The sequence below is a fragment of the Poromitra crassiceps genome (genome assembly GCF_964638095.1).
Source record: "Poromitra crassiceps genome assembly, chromosome: 11".
Classification (NCBI taxonomy): domain Eukaryota; kingdom Metazoa; phylum Chordata; class Actinopteri; order Beryciformes; family Melamphaidae; genus Poromitra; species Poromitra crassiceps.
In genome coordinates this window covers 33,836,336-33,854,227 of record NC_139643.1, presented here as the reverse complement: position 1 = coordinate 33,854,227, position 17,892 = coordinate 33,836,336, and the positions used below count along the sequence as shown (strand labels likewise).

The 17,892-nt window shown below is 44.5% G+C and overlaps 1 protein-coding gene across 2 annotated transcripts in view; it reads left to right on the top strand.

Annotated features, from left to right (window-relative positions):
- Positions 1–17,892, top strand: part of vps50 (VPS50 subunit of EARP/GARPII complex) — a 174,763-nt gene that overhangs the window by 34,455 nt on the left and 122,416 nt on the right. For both annotated transcript variants that reach the window (XM_083645564.1, XM_083645563.1), the window contains exons 5-9: positions 1,174–1,227; positions 9,935–10,005; positions 11,108–11,225; positions 11,940–11,975; positions 12,492–12,574. In XM_083645564.1, coding sequence (XP_083501690.1) covers positions 1,174–1,227; positions 9,935–10,005; positions 11,108–11,225; positions 11,940–11,975; positions 12,492–12,574 — 362 coding nt within the window. The remainder of the gene's footprint in view (positions 1–1,173; positions 1,228–9,934; positions 10,006–11,107; positions 11,226–11,939; positions 11,976–12,491; positions 12,575–17,892) is intronic.

The following is a 17,892-nucleotide window of genomic DNA, read 5'->3' as shown; positions in this document are numbered from 1 at the left end:
TTTAATGTTAATGTGTGTGTGTGTGTGTGTGTGTGTGTGTGTGTGTGTGTGTGTGTGTGTGTATGTGTATAGAGATTTGCGTTACTGTATGTTTCTATGTTTCTGTGTGTATGTTGTTGCATATAAAGTGTGTGGGAGAGAGATTGTTACATTTATTGTGTATCTTTACTGTAGCCTGACAGGGTTAGCTAACCTCCTAGCTGCCTGAGGCAATTCACCCTGCTCTCTGTGTATATAGCCTTCATTTTGCTTTCATTATAATGAGCTGGACATGAATCTATAGCTCATCCATTTGCAGTAAGGGCTGGAAATTGTGAGTGACAGAAAAGGGCCCCTAGTGGCCAAACTGCATTAGGATGCCTTTTTGTATAAATATCCCTCTACAGTAGCACTTAGTGAGATGACTGCCACTGGGGACCCAGTGTTAACATGGATTAGCTCTGCTCAAGATTCTATTCACTTTGCCCACTAATTATACTTAGTATTTAATAAAATAATGCAATACCAGACTCTATAAGCTCAACTTGGGAGGGTGTCAAAAAATATGAGTTAATCTTCTTGGCTCCCCATCCGTTCTGTATGACCTGATGATGGTCCTTCAATGTTACTGAGTCTACGGTTTCCATTTAATCTCCGTTGACCTTCTGTGTTCTTAAGCTTTTGTCTTCTCCTAAAAGCACTACAGCAGGAGGTCAGACCGACCTCATGACCTGACGTAAGATGCCATCATAAGTGCATATGCCCCTGCATAAGCACTAATAGGGGAAATGCTATTTTAAATAATTAGTTAGGAAACCATTGCGTCAAATTGGTCAACTGCATAAAGGAAAAGTAGTCAAAGTCAGCGGTTAAAGATACAAAATTAAAAAATGCAACGGGGAAAGAAACTAATAATAATTCCACTGAGATAGACATGAAGGAAATGAAATGGCAAAAATGAGAGCGTCTCTTCAAAGGCTCGGGGGGTGTTGTACGTGCAGATGAAGACATCAGTGATTGTTATTCCTGCTCCATCCTGATAGCACGATAACAGAGCCCAGCCTCCTGGGGGGCGACAATTGCCAGCAACCTCAAAATGTCTTTTCATTATAATTTATTTATTCCCTTTCGCTTACTTCTCTCTCTCTCTCTCTCTCTCTCTCTCTCTCTCTCTCTCTCTCTCTCTCTCTGTAGGTTTCTAAAAAGGTCGCCGATCTCATTCTAGAGAAACAGCCCGCTTATGTCAAGGTAAGTTTCCGATGTCAACTCACGACCGCATCAAATAAGAAATCCCCTGTGTTTCTTTTCCTAGGCCAACCATTCATCTTAAGAAGGATTCCAGCCACAGTAATAATTACATTGTGAAACAGATCAGTCACGTACTGTATGTCACCGGGCTTTTCACAACGGCAACTTTTCTTGCATTATGACATTATGAGCGGATGTCGAGCCATGCTGATGCTATCAGGCTATGAGTGAACGTGCTCCTGTGTCCGCTGCCAACCAGATAAGGTGGAAGTTCCGTTACCATGGAAATAAAAGATTTGACTCCATCCATGGGCAAGGACATGATAACCTAGCTAGATAACCTTTTTATTATTATTATTATTATGAGGCCAAGTCTATAAAATCCCTTCTTTGGCTAGACATCGTCTGAATGAGTGTGTGTGTTTTTTAGGCTTGGGACGATTTTCGACAATATCGAATGTCGCGATGTTTGCAGAATATCGCAATATATATATTTCATATTTGTTTTCGTAAATCTTTGGAGAGAAAAAAAATCACAGTCTGCCCTGCTGCCGACTCTCATTTCACTGCTTACTGTACATTAGCCTATTGGTTGTTATTATTGGCTGTTAAGAGTGTTGTATGTGTTGCTGCAAAGGGAGAGGTAAAGAAAAGAAGTAAACAACATATCAACCTCTCAGTCCTTTATTTAGTCATACTGTTCATACTACTAATGTGTGTACCGTAAATTCCGGACTATAAGCCGCGGCTTTTTTCCCGTTTTTTGGCCCCTGCGGCTTATATAACGGTGCGTCTTATCTATGGATTTTTTCAGAAAAAAAAAAAAAAAAAAAAAAAATCTCTCTTTTTTAGCACTCTTTCTAACTATAAATCCACTTCTGTTTTAATTTCCTCTCTTGCCCTCTTTTCACCACACCGCGGACACTGTGTGCACTGTAAAAATAAACAACGGTGGTGTTGTGTTATGTTGTTTTGTTGAAATGTTACGGTAATACGGTAAATGGGAGCTTCCTCAAACAGCCATCTCTTTCCCGACAATCCCCTCTGTGCGTGACCACTTACATATGGTAATTACGGTAAGCAAACGGCCACAAGCCCATCAACTCCCTCCCCCGACTACCAGGAGAAAATCACAAACTTCGGCGAATTCACACAAAGGAAGATCAAGGAATATTCCATCGAACCGGAGCAGATCATAAATATGGATGAAGTGCCTTTGACGTTCGACCTGCCACTCACTCGGACTGTTAACAAGAAGCGCCCTGGAGGATTCTTTCACCAAAAAAAAGCTTTGCTCGTTCTCGACAGCATGAGAACGAGCAGTAGATGATCATGAGGTGGTTTTTCAGACGTGTCGATATAGCAGTTTATCGCAAAAGTGTAATGGAAACACATTTTTCGCATTTGCACGTCATGTGACCCATATTATCCCTTGGAAAAGGAGCGGAAAATAAGTTTGGTAAGTAAGGTTCGATAGCCGTGTCAAAACCTCCGCAGCAAGTGGAAAACTTTGAAGCAACGCTACCTAGCAGAAAGACGAGTGTTGTGCAAAAGCGTAGCCGGGCAAATTAGATAATGTTTAATGGCAGAAATCGGTCCATGGTGACAGCAGGCTGCCTGTGTGCGCGCATTTGGCACAGCGGCGAGATGAGAGGATGAAAAGCACACACTGGTGCGGTGGTGCTGTCTGAAGTGAATACAGTGACTGTGAGTAGGCTAATACATTGCACACGTTTCAGGTGCAATTATAGAACCAAATCAGCCTTTTCCCCCCTCCATCTCTAAATCGGACCAGTTGTAGGCTATTAGGCTACCTTTTTTCCTCTGCCTGTCGCGCTGACTGCATTCACGCAGCCAGCAACATTTTGCGACTCATTTTCTTTTGAATTGATAATCAGGCTCGTTTATATGCATTGTAACTTCATGTTGGGATTTCCATTGACCATTGGTTGGATTTGAGCATGCAGGGGACGGGATATGGGGCAGATCCCCGTGCGTAATCACTGTGGCAGCTGCTGCAACGGGGAATCACTCAAACGCAACTTCAATGGAAACGCCTACAAGTCGCAATTGTACATTGTCGAAGTTGTAGAAATATCGCAATTCTTTTGCGAAAAACTGTAATGGAAACACAGCTATAGATGAAGAGGAGTTCGTTGGTTTTGAGTGACAATGAAGGAGAGAGGAGAGTGGTTGACGAAGCCACCCTGAACCTGTTCGTTTCCGACACTGAAGATGAGGACTTTGGTGGTTTCAGTACGCAGGAAGAAGAGGAAGATGAGCATTAGTGACTTGACTTCTCTGGTTACAGGTTTGCTGCACATATAGCCTATTGTTGTGTGATTTTGTCTGGGGATTAGTGACCTGACTTTTGTTTTGTTTTGTTGAAATGTTAATAAATGGGAGCTTCCCCAAACAGCCATCGCTTTCCCGACATTCCTCTCTGTGCACGAACCCTTTCATATGGTAATTAAACATCAAAACACCCGCGGCTTATAGACCGGTGCGGCTTATAGAAGAAAAAAATAGTCAATTTTGGTCCCGCGGCTTATACACCGGTGCGTCTTATAGTCCGGAATTTACGGTACTTCAAACATAAAATACAATCATATATACCGGTAATTAAAAAAAATGCCGATAATATCGTGTATCACAATATTTGGGCGGGACTATATCGCGATATTAAAATTTCGCATATCGCCCAAGCCTCGTGTTTTTATCTCAATGCAGCAGTTATTCTGTCTACTTTGGTCAGATCCATAAGAGACTAGGGACTGTGGATTGCAGTTTGCAGGCGACCAAGTTCACTAGCTATATCCAGTCAGATGTGGAATGACGGGTCTCTTTGTTGCCATCTCTGTGTCTACTGTCTTGTCAGCGATCCTTGATCCTGTCCAGGCGCAGCAAATGATTGGCAGCTATAAAAGAAATCTCACTATATAGTGAAATTGCATCCATTGTTAAAGCATCTTTAAGGTCAGTCTTTGAATAGTAAATTGGCCGTTATCTTTATGACCCTCGCAGGCGACACTGCTGAGTCTAAATGACAGTGGAGCTGATTAGCAGGGATTTGGGGGGCATTTTCCATTGACCTAGTCTTTGCCTGCATCCAATAGGTCTGCAAATGCCCCGTGGAGTTAGGAGGTCACTTCAGTGTTGACTCCGACATGAATTAGAAGCCCTGTTTTGACACTGAATGATTTCCTAGCATTTACAGAGACATGAGACAAAAATAAACCACGACCAATAATAACAGACTCGGAAGGATGGGAATGTGTTCTGACCTTCTTAGCGAGAGCTGAAATGTGTAGAGAAGCACTCGGAACACACATCCCAGAGTCTCCTCTCCCTGTGTGCCTTCTGCCGTTCTGTCATTTGCCTTCTTTTAAATTGGGAGTTCCACTAGTGTCACTCCTGCTCTTCTCTCCACCATTTTTCTTTTGCATCTCCTAGTGGTTCTCAACCTGGGGGTCGGGACCCCCCAGGGGGTCGTGAGATTGTTTTGGGGGGGTCGCAGGATGATTGTCAAAAGAGAATTTTTTTTTAAATATACAGTATATATTTTTCTCCCCTGATGATTAAATCTCCCATACCAATGGTTTAATGTATTATATAAACTATAAAAACGATGTCAGTGAGTGAGTGAAATCAGTGTGTGTGTACTGTCATTGTGTTGAGTTGTGGCGGGAGGGGGGGGTCGCGAACCCCAGCCTAAAGTTTTTTGGGGGTCGCACTCGCAGCTCAAAAAGGTTGAGAAGCATATGCTTTTCCAAGCAGGTATTCGCACATCCAACTCTCTGATGCAGGTGCGTTGGAAGGTATCACTTGAGTCTTGAGGAAGGAAGATGATATTTACAGAAATTGCACAAAATAAATAAATTATGACATCGGCCTTGCAGCTTTCATAAATCATTCAAAAGTGTGCAATGTTTATCTTGAATGCATACACCACCAAACAAGCTCCTTAGAGTATAACATGCCATCAATCATGTTTAGTAACCTAACCCTAACCTTAACCCTAACCCTAACCGTCATAAACTGGGGCTATATTATTAAGACATTGGCACATGTTATCAACAGACCCAGTAATGTTCATGGATTTGAAAGATCCACCATTAATAGTCTATTGAAGAGGACATAATCTGAGAGACAGCCTTGTACCTGCTAATTTAAAAGCAGTAAAGAAGAGCACACAGGCCTTGTTAAAACCTCTTCCAAAGTGGTGCTACAAATGCAAAGGATGTGCTCAATGCAATAATATGGTCAAAAGTAACTACTTCTCTCGTCCTCATACTGGAAAAAAACTATCCTATCAGGGATGTCATCACATGTTCCACTTGTCATGTTATTTATTTGATACAATGTTTGTCAGCTAGCCTATGTGGGTAAAACATCACATCAATTGAAACAAGGAATAAGTGAACATAAGAGCTCCATAAGGAGAAATGATAGAGATGACCCAATGACAATACATTTCAATGACTTCAAACATCTCATCATTCAGGTTCCAGGACATTGAGAAAGTGACTCTGCCAGAGAGAGGTGGAAATATTGAATAGAAGAGAAGTTTACTGGATTTATAATTTGCAAACGGTGGAGCAGTGGGAGCTCTGTTGCCTCACAGCAAGAAGGTCCTGGGTTCGATTCCTGCCTGGGACGCTGTGGGTGCTGAGGGTGTGTCGTGTCCCCATCACCATGCCCATGTCCTCGGTGCCTGCAGCCCAGGTGGGGTCATCAAAAAGGGCCTTTCTGTGTGGAGTTTGCATGTTCTCCCCGTGCTCCCCTGGGGTTTCCTTCAGATAGGAATCCCCCGCTAAAAAAAACAACATACAAAAAAAAAAAAAAAAAAAAAAAAAATATATATATATATATATATATATATATATATATATATATATATATATATATATATACTGTATCTCCCAAAGGATTGAACAAAGAGATTCCATGGCATGTTATGCTATAAGGAGCTTTGGGATCAAATAGACCTTGTTTGTTGGTGTATTCAACTGTGGCACACTTTTGAATGATTTATGAAAGCTGCAAGACCGATGTCTTATTTGTTGGGCAATTTCTGTAACACATGCGCACACACACACACACACACACACACACACACACACACACACACACACACACACACACACACTCACACACACACACACACACACACACACACACACACACACACACGCGCACACAGGGTGTCAGCTAGATTTGTGATCACAATTCTTATATGGGCACCTGCTTTTACATGGTAGACTCATTCATCACAACCTTCAAGCATCTTTGTCTGTTTTGCCCCCCCCCCCCCCCCTGCCCCCCAGTAGTTGCAGTCATTATCATTGATTCAGTAATTGATTGCTGACCCCCCCCCCCCTCCTTTCCCGCTGTAGACTAGCACAAACTTCCTCCAATACATGTGCAGTCACCAGCTCCTTCCAATCTTCTCACTTGACAGCGAGGTAAGGTAGGCAGACACCGTAGTTTCTCTCTCGCCCCCCCCCCCCCCCCCCCCCCCCCACATTATTTCCCTTGTTCCCGGCATGATACAGTTAAATGGCTGGCTAGTGGGGTGATTTTTAAATGGCTCCCCTCTCTTATCTCCCCACTTAAAATGGAGGCAGTGGAGACGGCCCCGGTGGTCAGGAAGGAGAGAACACCCTCGCGGGAGGCCGAGTTGTAATGACTTGTCAGTGGGGGTAGGTAGCCTTCACATATACAGCCAGGTCAGTCAGCACCAAGGCAGAGGAATGGACTTGGACTGGTGTTCAATTATTTTCCAGTGGAGGCACTTACCATTCATGGAAATACCTGCTAGTGCCCCTTTGTCCGCTCATCCCCAGTCGCCTCTGTTCAGAGGGATTGGTAATTTGTCCAGCCTTGTTGGTCGTACCTGCCAATTAAACAGGCGTCTCGCAGCTATTTCACTTGGGAGATAAGAAATTGAGAAGGAGCGGAAGTGGCGGGGCGGCTAATGTGCGTTGAGATATGTGAGGGCGCCTCCATATCCTTTACGTAATTGTGTGTGTGTGTGTGTGTGGCTGTGTGTGTGTGTGTGTGTGTGTGTGTGTGAGAGAGAGAGAGAGAGTGTGTATTCCTGCATTATGTGTGTGTGCCAAGTGCCGTCCTGCTGTCATTTTACGTTAACTTTGTTCCAGAAGTGGGTCTAGGGCAGTTCCCTCACAGTGGCATCATTAGAATGTGTAGGCGGGAGTCGGGATGGGCACCTGGGAGCCGGTGCATAGTCAATGTGCAGGGAGGTCGCCGGGTGGACCTCTTCTGAATATATGAATAGGGAAGACTGGTGCCTAAACATCTCTCCCTCCCTGCCCTTCACTCACCTCCCACCAGCACCTGTGGATGTGGCTGTCGTGGGAGTTGGGGAAGGCATTAGGCAAGGCAGATTAATACAAAGAAATACAGTAAAGGTAAAACATTTACAATAAAAAAAAAGAGCAAAAGTACAGAGAAGAGATCCACAAGATAAAAGACGTAAAACAATAAACTAGTTGAGTTAAATGAAGGGAAATAGAAAGCCAACTGACAGGCTGGTGTGCTGTTATCTGCTCTTAGAGAAGCTAAGCTGAATGAGCTCTCCATCTGTCAAGTTACACTGTAGCTTAGACGCTTTAGACAGCACAGCTCAGAGACAGCACTGAACAAATTGAAGCCTCGGGCTACACACTGAGCACTTGGCGTGTGTGTCTCTCTGTCTGTGTGTGTGTGTGTGTGTGTGTGTGTGTGAGAGAGAGAGAGAGAGAGTGTGTGTGACTCTGTGACTGTGTGATTGTGTGTGGGTGCTTGCATGCATTTGTGCTTAAGTATTATACTTGTATGTTTGTGTCTGTCTCATGTGGGCTTGTGTGTGATAGTAATTGCATGCTTGTCTGTACATTTCTGCAGCAAGGCTTTAGCTAATGCTAGGAGTCGAGACGGGTCGATATCGCCCCTATTTTATTGTCTCTTCACATTTAGAATTGATTGATTTTTTTTAAAGGATTTAACTGATTATGTTTAAGGGTTTGCATGGCTTGGCCCTTACTTATGTTTCTGAATTTTACGCTTTTTACCTATATCCAGGCTGAAGACTAACCTCTGACCTGTATCCAGACTAAAGACTAACCTCTGACCTGTATCCAGGCTAAAGACTAACCTCTGCTCTGACCTGTATCCAGACTAAAGACTAACCTCTGACCTGTATCCAGGCTAAAGACTAACCTCTGACCTGTATCCAGACTAAAGACTAACCTCTGACCTGTATCCAGGCTAAAGACTAACCTCTGACCTGTATCCAGACTAAAGACTAACCTCTGACCTGTATCCAGGCTAAAGACTAACCTCTGACCTGTATCCAGACTAAAGACTAAAAGTCACAGGGTGTTGTCAGGGCTTTTTGGCTTTGGAACCACTTGCCTGAGGAGCTCGGCTCAGGCCGGCAGAGTCAAAGTCATGTTTAAAAAAAATCATGTCTTAAAACTTGATTTGATTGTAAAGCTGGAGGGGGGCTTTAACTACTGACTTGGTTAACACACAATGAAATGCAGTGCACCGACCCCCCTCCTCATCCTAGTCTATCTAGCAGCTGAAGATTAGAAACACTTTTATTAACAATAATTTAAAGTTAATACACCTATAAAAAACAATTTTCTGGATGAAGATTATCAACGCTTGCCTCTGTTATCCGAAAGCCACAATTTCATAGTTGGTGAGCAGAAAGCATCATAGTTGCATGGGAAATATCCCCTCAGATAAAAGCCTGGCTATTGAATCAGCCTAGGCAAAGTGTTGTGAGGACTCGTCAAGGTTTGCATCAACCATCAACACTTCAGATCACGAGGGAGATCCGTTTGAATGGGATCATTAATTGAATCCCCACAGCTGAACTGACACTTTGTTGCTGTTTTTGTTGCCGTTGAAAAGCAAAAAGTGTCCCCACTCTATATTCTGATGCTAAACGGCAGTGTTATATCTGACAGTGTTAGAGGACATTTTTGTGAACAGCGGGGGCCTTTTTTTGGGGGGAGGGTTGGTAGAACATCAAAAACAGAGGATCACGGAACAAACATCTCCCACCTAAGGCAGGAGGACATCTGGCACATCAAGAAGAGGAAAACACAAAACAGAAGGGCAACTCTAAAATGTGACTGCGCTGCAATTTTGCCAGTATTTCTAGTGTTTGCTAAGGCTGTGTTTGTTCTCTGTAGGGGTCGTTGAAGTGACAGTCTCTGAGATCTTGTCAGAGAGAAGAGCGCTCATTGCTAATAATAACATCATCTATCCTTATCCATCTTCATAAAGTGCCCACAGCGGGATGTCTCTCCGAAGAGAATGCCCCTAATATATATTGTGTGAGTGTGTGTGCAGTGCTTAGCGGAGGCCCTAATATACATTGTGTGTGTGTGTGTGCGTGTGCGTGTGCAGGCGTGCACATGCAGTGCTTAGCGGAGGCCCTAATATACATTGTGTGTGTGTGTGTGTGCATGTGTGCGCGCGTGCAGGCGTGCGCATGCAGTGCTTAGCGGAGGCAGTGATCTGCTCGGTAGATGCCATCATTAGAGACGTACAGTATCTCACTGCCAGAAGCGCAAATGAACCAGTCTAACCATATCTTTGCACCCACAGCATGTTACTATACCCTCAGCTGTGCCTCTCTGGTTGTCTAACTTAGTGTAGTTTTCACAGCTAACTTGCACCTTGTTTGCAGGAGCTGGAGAGAGTGACGGCGTTACAAACCAACTTACAACTAGCAGCAGTCATCTGCACTAATGCAAGGAGGTGAGTAACAAGATTCTATTACAGCATGTTCAACATGTTCAACAGATGACACAAATGCAGAAATAGCCCATTCATACTTCACATCATACTACACGAGTTTTCTTGTACCAATGTTTAACTGTTCCTTCCTTTCATATATTTTTGATCAACCAATATAGCAAAGTTTGTCTTGTATATTAGCCAACATTTAATTTAACACATTTTTATTTGGAACACACACACATGTACACGGTTTGCATTTTTTTATTTTATTTTTATTTTTTACCTTTTACCTTTTATTTACACAGGGGGAGTCTCACTGAGAGCAATGCTCTCTTTTTCGGGAGCGCCCTGTTCACATTCACACACACATTCACACCTGGAAGAAGCTGACAAAGCTTGCAGCTGATAGTTTCCTGCTCAATGTTTTGAGTTTTTATAACCAAAACCATATCCACATGAAGGAGGATGCTCCCCTTTCTCAGACAATCTCTTTCCTCTTCACCTTTGTTCTGTTAGCGTTTGTTTGGTGGGAGAAGGTGCACTTGTTTTACTTGTCCCCTCAAGCTTCTGTGCTTGCACAAACAATAGCACAAGTTCTGCTCATAAAGCAACACGACCCACACGTTTACAGCAATTTTGCGAGCAATGACAACCTGCTTGAGGATGAAGACTGCAGCCTTTCTGGCTCATCTGGTTGTACCGCCCACCACTGTGTGAAGCACCTTGAAACGCCCTTTAGACACGGTGATGTCACCCTGCTGCGATGCCTTTAGACACGGTGATGTCACCCTGCTGCGATGCCTTTAGACACGGTGATGTCACCCTGCTGCGATGCCTTTAGACACGGTGATGTCACCCTGCTGCCTTCACACACGGTGATGTCACCCTGCTGCGATGCCTTTAGACACGGTGATGTCACCCTGCTGCGATGCCTTTAGACACGGTGATGTCACCCTGCTGCGATGCCTTTAGACACGGTGATGTCACCCTGCTGCGATGCCTTTACACACGGTGATGTCACCCTGCTGCGATGCCTTTACACACGGTGATGTCACCCTGCTGCGATGCCATAACTGACTCTGATGCCGTTTCCTGCTGCACTCTGCCTCCCTGTGTGCAGGCAGCTGAGCGTGTCCAAGGCGGGCTTCACCGAGGCCAGCCTGGGCTTACTAGCCAATCAGAGGCGGCGACAGCTGCTGACAGGCTTGCTGAAGTCGCTGAGGACCATCAAGACCCTGGTAATGTGTTGACACACAAACACGCACAAACACATGACCTTGAACCAGGTGTGGAATGCCTGCCAGCTCCTGTGGCGCTGTTCTGCAGCTGACCCTGTGCTCTGATGGGGCAAGGAACATTTCCCTACACTCCTACCAACCATACCCCTGGTCCTTGTCTCCTACCATACCCCTGGTCCTTGTCTCAAATGCCAGATGATAGACCAGCTATTTAAAACTGCCACTCAACACGTAAATACGTAAATTGAATGCACCTGTAATATTCACAATAAGTTATTTAAATGCTTCAAAATGATGATTGCAACTGCTCAAGCATACTTTGTTTTCAGCCATCCACACATGTTTTGTTAATTAGGTAATTTCTTTTGAATATATAGGAAAAGAGATCAGTACATTTGACAGTAATTGCTCTCTATGGCCAACCTGTTCATCTCATCACTGATGAGATGAACAGGTTGGCCAAAAGACTGTAAACAAATCATGATTTTCTCCCCCAAACCCCTTTGGTCTCTTAATAAGATTTGAGTTGTTGTCTGTATCCATGACGGTCATAGACATAATGTACACGTAACACTTACGCTTGTTATCATCTCCCTCAAGACAGCTGACAAGCATGTCTCTAGTGTTAAAGGAGTTTACACTTTGTATTCTTGTGCTTTGATTGTGATTGTGAGCTGTATTCGATTCTTCCTGTCGTTATTCCTCCTCCCACAGCAAAGAACAGATGTAAGACTCAGCGAGATGCTTGAGGTATTGCACCCCACACACGCACGCACGCACGCACACACGCACACACACACACACACACACACGCACGCACACGCACACGCCCGCACATACTGTACTGTACATACGTATGATGATACGCTGATGAATGACTTCAAAGGTCACACATCAAACAGTGGGGATTCTGCATTGAAAGCTTATCCCACGCAAATTCAATCAGGATGCCCTGACAAATTCATATACAGTATATTCTGAAGGCATACAAGCTGCTCTACTCAATACATGTGGACTGTAAGGTCAGCAATATTATATGCAATTGTTTTCTTTTGACTATAAGGAGTAACAGCCCTTGGCTATATATCTACAAGCATTTCGAAGGGGATAGTTGTGTCCACGCAGATTAGACAAAACTTGACTTAAAATAAAGACCCCTTCTTTATGGTATTTGCATAAATGGTCACAAATGAAATATCCTACTCCCAGTGTATTTCCAACTTTCCTACATGCCAGTAGTTGACCTCATTTCCATGTTTCTGGTAGGAGGAAGACTATCCAGGTGCAATCCAGCTCTGTCTGGAATGTCAGAAGGCTGCCAGCACCTTCAAACACTACAGCTGCATCAGGTATGTACTGTATGATGGAGGGCTTCTTAGTTGTATCCAAATGCTAGTAGGCATAAACTACATTTTCTGTGGCTGGATAGAAACTTTTCTGGTCTTAATCGTTAATTTTCACAGTTTTGATGCCTATATCAACATTGTAAGTGGGCTTTTTAGCTTAGAAGAAAAGGGGAGGCTATGTACATGACAAAATAATTGCGATATTTCTACAACTTCGACAAAGTACAATTGCGACTTGCAGGCGTTTTTATTGAAGTTGAGTTTGAAGTCAGTGACGGTGCGCACACCTGAACGCAATTACCCGTTACCAGCAGCGCAGCTGCCACAGTGATTACGCACGGGGATCTGCCCCATATCCCGTCCTCTGCATGCTCAAATCCAACCAATGGTCAATGCAAATCACAACATGAAGTTACAACGCATATAAACAAGCCTGATTATCAATTCAAAAGAAAATGAGAGTGGCAACATGTTTGCTGGCTGCGGTGAATGCAGTGAGCGCAACAGACAGAGGAAAAAAGGAAATAAAACTGGTCCGATTTAGAGATGGAGGAAAAAAAAGGCTGATTTGGTGCAATAATCAGAATGTCGTGTATTATAGCATTGCACCTGAAACATGTATTACTCACTGTATTCACTTCAGTCAGCAGCACCGGTGTGTGCCTTTCATCCCCTCATCTCGCCGCTGTGCCAAATGCACACAGCACACACACAGGCAGCCTGTCACCATGGACCCATTTCTGCCATTAAAAATTCTCTGTTCTTTTCCCCCGGCTCCGCTTTTGCACAACACTCGTCTTTCTGCTAGGTAGCATTGCTTCAAAGTTTTCCACTTGCTGCGGGGGTTTTGCCACGGCTTATCGAACCCTTTCTCCCTCATTTCCCGTTCCTTTTCCAAAGGAGAAGATGGGTCACATGACGTGCAAATGCGGAAAATGTGTTTCCATTACACTTTTGCGATAAACTGCTATATCGACACGTCTGAAAAACTACCTCATGAGAGTGCAAAAACGTTTTGCGATATTTGGGAGGTTTTTCGAAATGTACGTGTTTCCATTACCCGATTTTTATTGCGATATTTAGATTTTGCGCATTTCTGAGGGTAATGGAAACACGACTACTGTTCTCTTCAAGATGGGAATTAACGTAGGGTTTTTAACATAGTGTTGCGATACCACCAGACAATTAGAGATCTCCCCGCCTACCAATCGTCTGGGGATTTCTAAATGCAAGATGGGAAATTAGTTACTCGAACGGCGGCGAGAACAGCCGCTAACAAAACCTATGCCCTTTAGATTTTGTCAAGGACACGCCTTAGCTGAAATGCTTCTATCCTCTGCAGTGAAACAGACTGTAGATGTAGCGAATCACTTTGGAACAGAGAGAACGTTTTAAAACATTGAAAATGGATGATTAGATTACCGTATTTGATTCGGCGACAAACATCAACTTTGAGGGCGTTTTCTTCCGTGACTGCAGCTGAGCCAGCCTACAATGCACATGTTGCTGGTACGACAGAAGCACATGACTTCTGCATGTCACGAGCACTCCAGTATGTAGGGCCGCCCTAAAGACTGTGGATTGGGTCTGCAATGCAGGTCTTCTTTTAAACTCTAATTGTTTCCACCCAGTTTTAACAAAAGCTGAGAGATTGTCCTCAATCTATAGTAGATCGAAGCATTTAGAGACTTGTGAGCCTAGTTTGAACAGAACTGTAAGTACCTTTATTGATTGATAGCACATCTCCTATTGTAAAAGTGTTTATTCCCAAACCCTTTCCTCACACTCTCCTCTCAACTCTCCTCCTCCTCTCCTCTCATTGTGTCAGCACGATTGTCTTCCTGTCCTGAGCACAGGGAGGGGGTTGGGGGGAAGCCAAGTTTAATACCAGAGGGCCAATCATCTCTGTCCCTTTGATTTCCTGGGCAATTTTGCTAAATTTATAGCAGTAGGTGGATGCCAGAGTACGTTTATGTATTGATTAGGGACTGAGTAGGGATGCACGTCACAGCTGACATTTTCCCCCATTCTCCCGTTACACTTGATACAGATGCAGTCGCAGTGTGAGACAGTGTGTGTGGGGAACTAACATTTTCACATGTGATTTTGTTGATGAAAAAGAGCAGCCGTTCAGTTCCAGTCAGTCTCACTTGGCTTGGAGCCAATGTTTTGGGACCCGGGAGCTGTCTCTGCCTCAAGGGTTTGAAAGTTTTCAAAGACACAATATTAGACTTGACTACAAGAAGAACCCATGATGACAGTATTGCACATTGTAGTTGCTTCCTCTGTTCCTCTGTCTCAAAGTGGTTGTCTTATTAACTAGCCTCCAGACCTACTAGCAGTGCATTACCCATCTACAGTATACTAGGCTATACATCTATTTTGTTGCTATGTCTACTTCCGTACTTTATTTTTTTGCTAAATGAGTATATAGAAGATATATCATACGTTTTTGCATAAAAGCAATAAAGTATGATGCTTGGGTGCATTCAGGCTCAGTTGTTGACGTCGGCCAATTAGGGCCGCCGCTGGCAAAACAGTAATGGCATCTCTCAAAGCAACGAGCTGTAACGTTACCGTTAGTAGAGTAACAAGCTGTAACGTTACCGTTAGTAGAGTAACAAGCTGTAACGTTACCGTTAGTAGAGTAACGAGCTGTAACGTTACCGTTAGTAGAGTAACAAGCTGTAACGTTACCGTTAGTAGAGTAACAAGCTGTAACGTTAACATTAGTAGAGTAACGAGCTGTAACGTTAATGGAGTAAGTAAACACATAAGTGCAGTTATTAATAATACATAACTTATATAGCGCTTTTTTCAAGGACTCTTTTCAAAGACTCAAAAGTGATTGCAGTGCTCGACATTAAGGCTCGTCCGCTTGTCTTGTATTTCGGAGGCTGCGTGACTGATGGTTTTGGAGGCTGCCTGATTGTCTTCCAGTGTGGCATCTTTTGAGACCAACTCTTATTTTGTCCCTGAGGCCTTTTCTTTGTGGAGATGGGGAAAGTCGAGCCCTCTGGGTGTCTTTGGAACTTGAGAGCGCTCTCATCCTCTGGCTCTTCTACTTCTCTCTCATCCAGCCTCTCTCTCTTTCTTTTGAAGCTCTCCTTGGTCCTCTTTCTTTCTGCCTCCAGATTAAAGTAGAAAATGTGCAACCCCAGGACTTAGAGCTGTACCCCACTGAGAAAAGACCTCTCAACCTCCTCTCCTCCTTGCTGCCCTTTCTCCAGTTCCTCCTCCTCTCCCCCCCCCCCTCCCAACGTCCTTTTCCTGCTTCTCTCTGTCCTTCACCCCACCTCCACTTTCTCACTCACTTATGCCCAGTTCAGATTAGGTTCTCCGAGCCCTCGGCGAGCAGTTTTTGGAGCTCGGCGACAACAACCACCCAGATCAGAGGCAAATCACGTCGGCGCTAGAACCCCAAGATGGCAGCGGCCAAAATGCCAAAATAGAGATTTCAAAATGTCTACAAACCAATGGGTGACATCATGGTGACTCCGTCCATATTTCTTATACGGTCTATGATCAGACCACCACTATCACTAGCAAGAATTGAAAATCGGGGGAAACAAAACGAAACAAACAAACTAAAAAAGACGCTGATTCCCAGTTTTCTCCTGCTGTTTCAATCCTCCTGATGCCTGCAGGGAACACATTGTTAATTAAGTTTTTCTCCTCCTTTTTTATTTATGCATTCTGTCTGATCGTGGAGGGATGCCGCTATGGGAGGGGCCACCACACACACACACACACACACACACACACACACACACACACATACGCACGCACGCGCACACACACACACACACACACACACACACACACACACACACACACACACTCACTCACTCACTCACTGAATATATTATTCAGTAATCTTTCTGTCTTTTCATATCTATTTCTCTCTCCCACACACCCTGTCACTCTTTTTCACTCTTTTAATACATTCACCCGGCATCTTTCTCTCCACTCTCTCTCTCTCTCACTCACACACACACACACACACACACACACACACACACACACACACACACACACACACACACACACACACACACAGACTACACATTAAAGTGTGTCTATAGAGAGATACATTTATTTTGTAACCTATTTTGCAGAAGACATGGGAGTCTCTCCAATCGCTGTGTTTCCCCCTCTCCCCCCTCCCCTCTCTATCCCCAACTGAAGCTCAGATGCTTAATTAGCAATTTGATAAGGACACTCTCTCCCTTGGGCGACCGCGGTCTCACAAGACACAACAGAAGAGTGGGCTGACCTGAGAAAGACCCCGAGCCAAGGAGCGACAGAGGCAGGGAAGGAGAGGTGGTGGAGGAGAGGAGGAGAGACTGAGGCAGGGAAGGAGAGGCGGTGGAGGAGAGACAGAGGCAGGGAAGGAGAGGCGGTGGAGGAGAGACAGAGGCAGGGAAGGAGAGGCGGTGGAGGAGAGGAAGAGAGACAGAGGCAGGGAAGGAGAGGCGGTGGAGAAGAGACAGAGGCAGGGAAGGAGAGGCGGTGGAGGAGAGACAGAGGCAGGGAAGGAGAGGTGGTGGAGGAGAGGAGGAGAGACAGAGGCAGGGAAGGAGAGGCGGTGGAGGAGAGGAGGAGAGACAGAGGCGGTGGAGGAGAGGAGGAGAGACTGACGCAGGGAAGGAGAGGCGGTGGAGGAGAGGATAAGAGGCAGAGAAGGAGAGGTGGTGGAGGAGAGGAGGAGAGACAGGCAGGGAAGGAGAGGCGGTGGAGGAGAGACAGAGGCAGGGAAGGAGAGGCGGTGGAGGAGAGGAGGAGAGACAGAGACAGAGGCAGAGAAGGAGAGGCGGTGGAGGAGAGGAGGAGGGACAGGCAGAGAAGGAGAGGAGATTGAGGAGAAGATCAAAGACCCTCGCAACTTCTGCTATTACTATCACGGAGACTTCAGAGGATTACGCATATGAACACTTGTCCTGTCAAGAATAAAATATTAATAAATGATTATTTAATAATAGCCTATGGACATTTCGAGGAAGACATGCAATCAGTCTGATTGTCCGATTGAACCAGACAATCTTATCACAAAGAAGGCTGGCTCTGATTACCACAACTTGTTTTCATTTATTTAATGATTTTTAAATGATGATGTTTTTAACACGTTCACTGCCGTTGACGAGATATCTCGTCTTAAAAAAAAACGGTTGACTGCCGTTGACGAGATATCTCGTCTTAAAAAAAAAAAAAAAATTGACGGTGGGACGTCGATCAACCCCTTTTACATCTCATATTAAAATATGGGAGGTATTGAATGTGTATAATCTATTTTACCGACCCACTAAGTGGCGACAGTGCTC